At 52.5% G+C, this 11,192-nt stretch overlaps 1 protein-coding gene across 1 annotated transcript in view; it reads right to left on the bottom strand.

Annotated features, from left to right (window-relative positions):
* Positions 1-662: 662 nt before the first annotated feature.
* Positions 663-11,192, bottom strand: part of LOC107120728 (hydroperoxide isomerase ALOXE3-like) — a 36,772-nt gene continuing 26,242 nt past the window's right edge. Inside the window, exons 9-14 of the mRNA XM_015423498.1 lie at positions 10,514-10,600; positions 8,608-8,777; positions 8,181-8,302; positions 7,032-7,132; positions 4,184-4,354; positions 663-1,482 (exon numbers count right to left, since the gene is read on the bottom strand). Of these exons, the coding sequence (XP_015278984.1) occupies positions 1,303-1,482; positions 4,184-4,354; positions 7,032-7,132; positions 8,181-8,302; positions 8,608-8,777; positions 10,514-10,600 (831 nt within the window). The 3' untranslated portion in view covers positions 663-1,302. The remainder of the gene's footprint in view (positions 1,483-4,183; positions 4,355-7,031; positions 7,133-8,180; positions 8,303-8,607; positions 8,778-10,513; positions 10,601-11,192) is intronic.

The following is an 11,192-nucleotide window of genomic DNA, read 5'->3' as shown; positions in this document are numbered from 1 at the left end:
CTCTAAGCTGAGTTGGTGTGAGCTAGCTCACAGTCTTTTAGCCTCCGGCTCACACATTTTTGTCTTCGCTCAGGGAGGATGGGGCTCCAGAGCAAAAAAATTGATGCCGTAGCCAAATCACCTGCTCACAACTTTCATGCCAGGAGCTCACAAAGTAGGATTTTTGCTCACAGGACTCCATAGCTTAGAGGGAACATTGCCGGGGAACGTGGGGTTTGGGGGAGGGAAAAGACCTCAGTGCGGTATAACGAGTGTGGCCCCACCTGGAGGTTGTCAACTGTAGCCCTAGGACTTCACAACAGTGTTACCAGGTTGCCACCAGTGTTCCCTCTAAGCTGAGTCAGTGTGTGCTAGCTCACAGGTTTTTAGCCTCCAGCTCACAGGTTTTTGTCCTCGCTCAGGAAGGGATGGCTCCAGAGCGAACGAATCCATGCAGGAGCCAAACGGCTCGCTCACAACTTTCATGCCAGTAGCTTACAAAGTAGAATTTTTGCTCACAAGTCCCCACAGCTTAGAGGGAGCCTTGGGTTCTTTTTGTAGCAGGGACTCCTTTGCATATTAGGCCACACACACCCTAATGTAGCCAATCCTCCAAGAGCTTACAGAGCTCTTCTTACAGGGGCTACTGTAAGCTCTCGGAGGATTGGCTACATTAGGGGGTGTGTCGCTTAATATGCAAACGAGTCCCTGCTACAAAAAGAGCCCTCCCGCCACCCAGAGATCTGCGACTGTTCCTTCTCCCACCTCTCTGTTGCCACCTTCCCTTATAGCACCTGGGAGAAGGAACGGGCGGAAGGAGCAGGAAATGAGGGGTTATCGCCCAGGAAGTGTGGCGGCCCCATCTTCAGCTTGGTGGGTGGTTTTAAATATCGAGAGCAAATCTCCCGGTCGCGAGTGGTAATGGGCGTCACCATCACATTCCCTCTAAGCTGAGTGAGTGTGAGCCAGCTCACAGTTTTTGAGCCTCCGGCTCGCCCATTTTTGTCTTCGCTGAGGAAGGAGGGCTCCAGAGCAGACTCATTGATGCAGCGGCCCCATCGCTCGCTCGCGGCTTTATTGCCAGTCGCTCACCAAGTAGGATTTTTTGCTCAGAAGACTCCACAGCTTAGAGGGAGCGTTGGGCACCGTGCGGCAGGATCCGTTTTGTTCTGCTTTTTCGGAGTGACGTTCCCAAGAGAATTTGGGAGGAGGGGACGGACTCTCTGATTTCTCCATCTCGGAAGGAAAGAGGCAGGGCGAGACGTTTCCGGGCACGTTTGGCCGTGGCCTGGAAACGTGGCCCCGTGTCGCAGCTGCCAGGCGTTAGATGGCTGTGCTGTTCTCTATGTTGGGTGGGTACAGGTAGGTGTAGGGCAACGTCAGCGACTCGTTCCTCTTCGTGATCTCCTCCGTAATGTGCTCCAGGCGCCGCTGGAAAGCCTTGATGAGTTGCTTCGGCTCCTCCTCGGTGAAGTGGTCTTCGTGGTACTGCCCCAGTGGCTTCTGGGGAAGGGGAAGAGAGAAGGTCAGAATCAATTGAATTCAGATGGGGGGGGTCTCCAACCCTGGGTGAGAATGTCAGATGGGGGATCGGGCCGCCGGGGGAACCCCACCCCTGAAACGGCTGGATGAGGCCCACGCCCCCAGCGTGATGACCAGTGTTCCCTCTCAGCTGAGTTAGTGTGAGCTAACTCACAGTTTTTTAGCCTCCGGCTCACACATTTTTGTCTCCGCTCAGGAAGGATGGCACCAGAGCAAACTAACTTATGCAGCAGCCAAATTGGTCGCTCACAACTTTAATGCCAGTGGCTCACGAAGTAGAATTTTTGCTCACAAGACTCCACAGCTTAGAGGGAACATTGGTGATGACACCACCCGGACGTGACGTCAGTACACCGGGGGCGGCACCGGGCAACGCTCTAGCAGTCACCGCAAAATCTCTATGGTACCATAGAGTTTTTGGGGCAACTGGTAGAGCGTCGCCCGGTGACGCCCCCCACATGATGATGTCACTTCCGGGTGGCATCACAGCAGCGCGCGCGAGCGCTACGCATGCCCAAATGTCCCAAAAGGGGACGAGGACTCCCCCGCCACACAACGTGAGTGACTTGGCAACCCTACTCTTTGCCCACATCTACGGCGTAACTCTCCTCGCTGTTGACACTTTCAGAAATTACTAACCACCAGAGAAAGCAAAGGAAAGATTTCTTCCCTTTCTGGGTAGGCCTTATACCAGAAGAAGAATGTGCTGTTGAGTTGCAGCCAACTCAGGGCAACCCCATCTATGGGTCATTCCAGGCAGGAGACAAGCAGAGGTGGTTTGTGCTGGAAATATGTGTGTGTTGCAAGATCTAGTTCAGTCATTATAGGGTTAATCCACTTTGCCTCGTATACAGGGGTCGTTTCGTAGAAAAAGAGCTAGGGGAACTCATTAGCATATGCCACACACCCTGACATCACCGGAAGTGTGTCATAAGGCCACACACCCTGCCCCCAGCGGTCCTGGCCGCCGCCGGCCTTGCAGCTCCACTGGGCGCAGATGCCAACCTCCCGGTGGAGCCTGGAGACCTGGAGACCTCTGGAGCCAGCCACACTTTTGCTGCTGCCACCACCACCTCTTCCCCCCACCCCCGCTGCCACCAAAGGGGGGGAGGAGGGGGGAGGCACAGCTTGGCGCCCCATTCAGGGTCCGGCGCTCTAGGCGAATGCCTAGTTCGCCTAGTGGGTGAGCCGGCCCTGGGCGGGAGTGCAAGGAAGCCCCGCGAAGGCCCTCCCTGGCCCCAGGCAGGCAGGGGTGGGGAGAGGCAGGGAGGAAGCAACTTACCCTCCCTCTTCTCCTGCCTCCTCCTGGCTGAATGAGGGCCGGAAGCGGGGTGGCCGGAAGCAGGGGGTGGGGCTTCATGATGTGCCCCGCCCCCCGTACCTCACCTGGGGGAACTGTGATCCCCCGCGATCCCCCCCGAAATGACCTCTGCTCGTATACGATTGTTTCGACTGACCTGGCTCAGAGCCAATGAAAACAAAGCCCGGGAAATATAAGTCTCTTTACTAGCAATCATTGGTTACTGTGCTCAGGTGACTTCCTTCTAGGGGTCAAGGAGAAGGAGAATCTCCACTACAGTTGTTGTTGAGAGACCGTGTGGTCGGTATGTTTGTAGCTCTGCAGAAATGTAGCCTTCGCTACTTTGTAGCTTTTCCTGTGAACCCTTCCCTTTAGAAATAAAGATTTTTAAACAGAAAGAAATGCCTCCTCTCCAGTGAAGCAAAGATCCATTGCAAACCTCCAAGTATTTAAATATCTTTGCCTATTTTTCCAACAGTTTACAATTGCCTCCCTCTGAGAAGCAACCCCAGTCTTCCTTGGTTGTCTCCCAGCCAAATACCGACCACGGCCGACCGTACTGCATTTCCAAGCTCCGATGAGCGTGAGTTAAGCCAGGGTATCTGGGCTGCTAGGCTTTATACAGGCTGTGATATATTCCCTTCTCCACGCTCCCTGTGTATCTAAAGATGATCTGTTACTAGTTTACGAAACACCGGCCTGCCACTGGCTGAGTTGCTGTGATGTCACAGAATGTTTACAAGCACTTCAACGATGTTTGGTTTCCAAGGCAAAAAAAAAAGGTGTGACTGCTGTGAAAGAAGTGTTAGGAGGCCAGTGTGCTGGAGAGACTAACTTCCCGGGCCTAGAGATAGGAGAGGTCATGTGCCTCAAAGGCGCTGAGGAAGGAAGAGATGTTAAGTAGGCAGAGTAGCTGTGGGTGAGAAGGTGAAAACTGGGGGGTGGCCAAGCTTTTTGGAGGGCTCGGCGACAGGAGGGACTATGCTGCTGCTCCTGATCCCGCTGTGGAGGGATGAAGAAGGTAGACTTCCATGCTTTGATTCTCACCGAGCAGCCAAATCTCCAGTTATTGCAATAATGCACCAGGAATCATGGGAGATGACCTTGTTCCTCCTCTTGCCACTCCCAGAGGGCTTCCCCTTTCCAGGGTTGCCAGGTCTCCTGCTACGATGGTTTTACCATAGAGTTTCTGGCGATTCCTAGAGTGCCATGACACCACTTCCAGTTTCCCCCAGAAGTGACGTCACATTGTGTGAAATGCCAATGTCCCCCCCCCCATGTCCCTGGCCCCCCACCTCCCACAAGGCATCAGGAATTGGCTGGCAACCCTGCCCCCTTCCCAGTGTTGTCCAGACAACTCACCATGTCGAAGTCCTCGTTGCGCAAGACCCAGAGGACGGAGAGGACCTGGCTGGTGGTGTTCATCTCGGGGATGACATCCAGGAACTCCTCCAACGTTATTGGGGCTTTGATCTGGGGCGGGGGCTTCCTCATTGAAGACGGCAAGTTGGGCATGAAGGCCCCCAGTTCAAACTGCAGGACCCCAAGAAGGGAAAGCAGAGAGAGACAGCACAAAACAAGGTGTGACGGACGCAGCAGCCCTCCTGGGGACTCAGCATTTCAAATGGTTTGGTGGATGCGCGAAACAGGGCCTTTTCAGCGGCAGCCCCACCGTTATGGAAAAACCTCCCCAGGGAGCTATGCCCGATCTTCTCACTTTCAATCCTTAGGAGGAGGCGGAAGATGATTTTATTATAAGACCGGCACTTGATTAAAGCAGTCCTAACTTGTGACTTTAAAAATTGCGATTTTAAAGTATTCTGGTTTTATGTGTTTTATGCACTTTATTTCATGTTATTTTATTTTATCGTGTAAGCTGCCTTGAGCTCCTCAAGGAAGAAAGGCGGATAATAAATGTTCTAAATAAATAAGATGGGAATAAAAATAAAATAAAGGACGACGATCTTTCGGGTATGTTGTAGGTAAGTAGGGCTATCTTTCATCTATGCTCCTGCAGAGTGCAGGGGGTTGGACTAGATGACCTGCAAGGTCCCTTCCAACTCTAACATTCTATGATTCTATGAGAAAGGTGGAGCATAGACCCAGGAAAGCTGGGTTCTCCACGTGTTATGTAAGAAGTCAGCTCGTGAAAGTCAGATAATCTTACGGCAATTGAGAGAATAAAGGTTCTACTCCAATACATAACGGGAAATGCCCACTTTCCAGTGTTTATGAGAGTCCTATCTGGTACTCAGTCTTCCAGTCTGGGAAACAAGATTTGTATCTTTTGAAGGAATCTGCTGTAGGGGGTGATAGTATCTTCCTCCAGTATGCCGATAGACTTAGGCTAGCAGCTGTTATTAAGTTCAAAACCTTTTTCTTTTCTTTTTTTAGGTTTATTTCCCCTGCTCTGTTCCTCAGAGAACCAAAAAGTGCAGCCTTAGGATCCATCTGTAATTAATATCTAGTTATGTAGTTATGTCGTTAATTAACCCCAGGATTCCTTGCCAATATAGAAGAACAAGAAGAGATTGGATTGATACCCCGCCCTTCACTACCCAAAGGTGTCTCAGAGAAGTTTACAAATTCCTTTCCCTCCCCTCCCCGCAACAGACACCCTGCGATGTAGGTGGGACTGAGAGAGCTCTTGACAGAAACGGCTCTTTTTCAAGAACAGCTCTTATCAGAACTACGGCTTGCCCAAGGTCATCCAGCCAGGTGCAAGTGGAGGAGTGGGGAATCAAACCCGGTTCTCCCAGATTAGAGTCCGCGCACTTAACCATGACACCAAACTGGCTCTCGATATAGCATGATGGCCGGGCGTTGCTGGAAAATATGTAAAAAAATATGCATTTGAATTCCAGCATCACGAATTCAGTGTACACCTCGTCTCTCTGTGTGTAAAGTGCCGTCAAGTTGCAGCTGACATTTCTGTTTGGGAAAAAACAGTGGAGGACAAAGGCTTTGGAGAAAACTAAGAAAAAAACCCTTTCCCCACAAACGTTTCCGTTTTTCCCCATAGGCCCTCAAATCTCTTAGCCTCACCACATGCCAAAATCTCCATGAGAGTTGTGACACAGTCAACAATATCAGCTACCCACCTTTGCCTCAAAGCCACCCCCCCTCCCCCCAGTGAGCTGAACTGGTCCCTCCACCCAACAGATAACTGGTAGAACATAAGGTCGGTCCGGCTCCAACTTTACCTCCTGTCATGGGTTCATTCCGTGGCCTTAGGCGAGCCCTTTAGCCTCAGCCACCCAATCTTCAAGAACACCAGTGGCCTACCTTGCAGGGATGTTGCAAGTTGTAAGTGCAACAGGCAGATAATGCACGGGCACCCTTGCAAAGGCGAAGCGTGATTGTTGACTGCCAGCAAAGGGCTCCCATATTTCTACCAAGTCTATGCCTGCCCCAAAAGCCTCAACGCAGCTACTTGCTTGGGAGACGAGGACTTAATTTCATAAGAACATTAGAGAAGCCAATGTTGGATGAGTCCAACTCTAGGGTTGTGGTGCTCATCTCCGTTTCATAGCCGAAGAGCCAGCGCTGTCCGAAGACGTTTCCGTGGTCACGTGCCCGGCATGACTGAACACCAAGGCTGTGCACGGAACGCTGTTCCCTTCCCACCGAAGTGGTACCTATTTATCTACTTGCAATTTCTTGCTTTCAAACGGCTAGGTTGGCAGGAGCTGGAACTAGTGAGACGGGAGCTCACTCCGTCACGCGGCACACTCGGGTCTCGAACTGCTGAACTACGGACCTTCCACAGCCTGCAGTTCAGCGTCTTAACCACTTGAGCCACCGCAGCTCCTGTTCCTATCGATACCTTGGGGCTAATAGCCACTGATGGATCTCTGCTCCAATTTCCCACCACCTATCGCTATACAAAGTCTTGTGACTCTCCAAAAAAAGCTAATGTATGTATCCCATAGTCAGCATGCCCTGGAGATCCACTTCAGACGTGGACAGAGAGGAGGCTTCCCAACCTCCCTATGGGGTCTGGAGATCTCCTGGAATTCCAACTGATCTCTAGACAGCATAGATCAATTCCTCTGGAGAAAATGGCTGCGTTGGAGAGCACACTCTTTGGTACCAGAACCTAGTGAGGTTTCTCCCCTCCCCTAATCCCACCCTCCCCAGATTCTGCCCCTAAAGCCTCCAGGAATTCCCCAGCTCACAGTTGGAAACCCCGAGAGCCCCCCTCACCCACCTGTCCACTGTTGACCGCTGCATGTTGGGCTGAGCAGGTGAAGACGACCATAGTCAAGAACTTGGTGAGCTCCGGGACGGAGCGGATGGAGGAAGGGATACCTATAGGGGAAGAAGAGACATCCTCAGTCACGTCGAGCATTGAGGGCGAGCCAAGGGATGCCACAATGTGGTGACAGGGAATGGAGGCGCACCCGGGTTGAACGTTTCTCCAGCCCAATCTCGTGCGCATTTCCTTGCTTTCTCTGGGGACTCCCCCCCCCAATTCTCATATCTCTACCCTTTCAGACGGGATGATAAACTGTGGGTTATTTACACTGGTGGTTTCGGCAACAAATTCTGGCTCCCTGCTCTAGATATCCTGGACTGTTCCCAGGGATCATTTCATAGAAAAAGAGGTGCAGGAGCTCATTAGCATAACTCATTAGCATAACTTATTTGGATATGCCACGCCCCCTGACATGACCGGAAGTGTGTCAGAAGGCAACACCCACCACTCAGGCTCCACTGGAATGTTTTGGATGGCTAGCTGTTGGGGGGGTGGAAACGTGCAGATTTGTCCTCGCAGAGGAGGGAGAGCTTGTACCTGAATAAAACTTGGTGTTGAAGGTGCCACTGGACTGTCTTGGAGGGGGGGCGGGGGGGAGGCTCTGCAACGTACCTGGCTGCTTCTTGCTCTGACTGAGGGCTGCTGGGAGCAGGGGGTGGGGCTTGTTGCATGTTCCCCGCCCCCTGGGCTCGTTACTGCCGGAGCTCCGCTCCTGTGCGCTCCTGCAGGAAATGACCCCTGACTGTTCCTAAAAGCTAAAATGACTAATCTGAGGCTATCGTGTTTTGTTCCCTTTTTGAGAAGACAAGAGTCACTGGAAAAGACAGTATATGCTACGAAATGTGGACAGTGGCAGGAAAAGAGGAAGAGGAAGGTGAGACCAAGTGCAGGCTTGCCAACCTCCAGGCAGGACCTGGAGATTTGCCAGAATTCAAGTCCTCTCCAGGCCATGGAGACCAGTTCCCCTGGAGAAAGTGGCTGGTTTGGAGGCCGGACTCTACGGCATTGTACCCCGCGGAGGTCCCTCCCCAGATCTCCAGGAATGTCCAGACCTGGAGCTGGCAGCCCTATCAAGTACACGTGCAGCAATTTGTGGAGTACCTGAGGACCGCTTGGCCAGGAAGCCCTTGGAGAAGATATCACAGACCCAGGCCTGCAACTCGTAGTCCCTCTGGACGGCTAGATTGTTTTTATAGTAGAGCTCCACAATGCCGGCGACGAAGCTGCCGGGAGAGAGAAGCGAGGTTAGCCCCAACGACTGAGGAAGTGATCCCGTGTCTAACCCATTCCAGGCCCGTAGCCAGGGTTTTTTAAGTCGGGGGGCACTTAAATTTCTCAGGGGGCACTGGCTAATCGAATTAAAGGAATACCCTTAAATTAAATGAAAGGAATTAAAGGGCTGGAACACTTTCCCTATGAAGAAAGGCTAAAGCGCTTGGGGTTCTTTAGCCTGGAGAGGCGATGGCTGAGGGGTGACATGATCTTAGCTGGGTGCCTCAACATCCCCCACAAACCCCGTTTCCTGTACCTCTCGATGGCATCCCAGATCTTCAGCCCATCATCTCGGTAGTAATAGTTCTGGAGCAAGGTGACACCTCGGGCCTCGATGTTGTCTGGGAGACAAAGATCCGTGTAGGTCAAATTATCCAGGGCCTTTTTGAGAAGCACCGCTAACCCCTGGCGCCCAGTCGCGATGGCCTGCGGAGGGAAAACGTCGATTTTCTTTCACATTACCCGTTCCCTAGACGAGGGTAGGACCTGCGGTGGCTCAAGTGGTTAAGATGCTGAACTGCAGGCTGTGGAAGGCCGGTAGTTCAGCAGTTCGAGACCCGAGTGTGCCGCATGACGGAGTGAGCTCCCGTCTCTAGTTCCAGCTCCTGCCAACCTTGCAGTTCGAAAGCAAGAAATTGCAAGTAGATAAATAGGGACCACTTCGGTGGGGAGGGAACAGCGTTCAGTGCGCTTGGTGTTTAGTCATGCCAGCCACGTGACCACGGAAACGTCTTTGGACAGCGCTGGCTCTTCGGCTTGGAAACGGAGATGAGCACCGCAACCCTCGAGTCGGACTCGACTGGCTTTCGAGCAAGGGAGACCTTTACCTAGACTACGGAAGCTCAGGGTCCCCTCTCCTCCTCGAGGGGTAGGGTATGCTGGGGACACTGTACAGGTTGAGCAGGTAGTGCGAAGAAAAGGCATGGCAAATGCGGGCAGGTGATGCACTTCCTCGCGTGCTGTCAGGGGCTCCACTCCCATTCTTATCCAGGCCACCCTCCCTCTAAGCCATGAAGTCTTGTGAGCAAAGATTCTACTTTGAGAACTACCGGCATTGAAGTTGTGAGCGAGCCATATGGCTGCTGCAGAAATCAGTTTGCTCTGGAGCCCCATCCTTCCTGAGCGGAGACAAAAATCTGTGAGCCGGAGGCTAAAAAACCGTGAGCTAGCTCACACCAACTCAGCTTAGAGGGAGCACTGGGTCCAGGACAGTCAGAGGGACCAGAGGGGAGGGCTCGGCCCTGAAAAGCTCTTGCACACATTAGAAATCGGTGCACAGGCCCAACGACATTCCAGTGGCTGGCATTTGTCCGAGGACCAACATAATTTTCTCGTTAAGGTGCTTGTTCAGACATGCCTGCCCTGCACCTGAGGACTGTTACCGCTTGAAACGACGTCTAGCACATGCGCACATCTGCAAATTTTTCATATTGCACTTTCCCCCCCAGTTCGGAATCAAAGCTTCCTTTAGAACCTCCTTCTTCGCTCCTTCATTCCCCCCACAACAACAGCCCTGGGAGGTAGGCCAGACTGTGATGGGTCCAAGATCACTCAGTGAGCTTCAGTGGCGGAAGAGGGGATTCAAACCCGGGTCTCTCAGGGCCCTAGTCTTCCACACTGTCCACTACACCACACTGGCTCTCAATCATGTGTGAATGCTTCTATCCCAAATAGAAGCAGAGGGGCCCCCCACAGGCCTCAGGGTTACCAGCTCCAGGTAGCAAAATTCCTGAAGATTTGGGGGTGGAACCTCTGTCATCTGGTGTAATCTCCAGGCCCCACCTGGAGGCTGGCAACCCTGTTAGACCTCCAGACACTGCTTCTCTTTCTGGTAGTCAAGAGGATACTCACAAGATGCCTAACTAAGACAGGCATGCTGCTACGACTCCCAAGTGGCACCTCGCCTGCCTCCCCAACTCCCCCACCCCGATTCTCAGGATTTAGAACCTCTAATCCTCTGAACGGTGCTGGTCACAGATATGACAGCCAGAGAGACCTTTCATATCATTGCTCTGGGCAGTTCACACAGCCAACTGTCAGCTCACCATATCTCAGGTCCTTGAGAAGTCAAGGAATGTCCACGCATGGGTGAGCCAAAAGGGGCTTGGTGCGGGCAGCATGCCCAGGACGACTCCGAGCCTTCCTCAAAGATCCGCACTTACCCTGTCGAAGATGCCTCCTTGGTTGGTAAGGTAGGTTCTAGCCAACACGTTGATGTGGATGGAATACCGGAGGTGAGGAATCAGGAGCTGGTAAAAGGAAGGGAAAAAAACAGACGATGGTATCCAAGTTACAGAAAGGGTATAGCTAGTAGGGTCATGGCTGAGGGTTTGCTTTTCATATCTGCCCTGGGTTTTTTTGTGTGTGGGGGGGTTTAACCATTTGAGATGGCTTCTTTCTAATTGACTTGGCTTTGGGTCCTTTTAACAGGTGACCATGGAATCCATGACGTGCTGTCTGGCCGTGAAACATAGCTACAGGAAGGAGAGGCAAAATTCAGGACTGTAGTTCACTTACCTGTCTGACTTTCTGCTCCTGGGTCTCCAAGGTCACACACAGCCTGGCCCCAGTGCCCCACTCCCTTGTTCTCAAATAGTGTTGCCAGCTTGCTGTATGGCTCCGGTCACACGGGCCAGATAACGCGGGGGGAGGCATGGCCGTTCGCCCTGGAGCAAAATAAAGCGCGGTAGCCCGATCACACAGTCCCTTGAGTCTCTGTGCTTAGGCTGTTAGCTGGTGATCACACGGCGATGCTGCAGCATGGCAAAGAAGCGGCGTGGCGTGATCACACAGGCGTTTCGCGTTTGTGCGCATGCGCAGTTCCGCGGAGTAGCACTGCTT

This window comes from Gekko japonicus, unplaced genomic scaffold, assembly GCF_001447785.1.
Source record: "Gekko japonicus isolate JY-2015 unplaced genomic scaffold, Gekko_japonicus_V1.1 scaffold2575, whole genome shotgun sequence".
NCBI classification, from domain to species: Eukaryota; Metazoa; Chordata; class Lepidosauria; order Squamata; family Gekkonidae; genus Gekko; species Gekko japonicus.
This window is presented reverse-complemented; position numbering and strand designations above follow the sequence as displayed.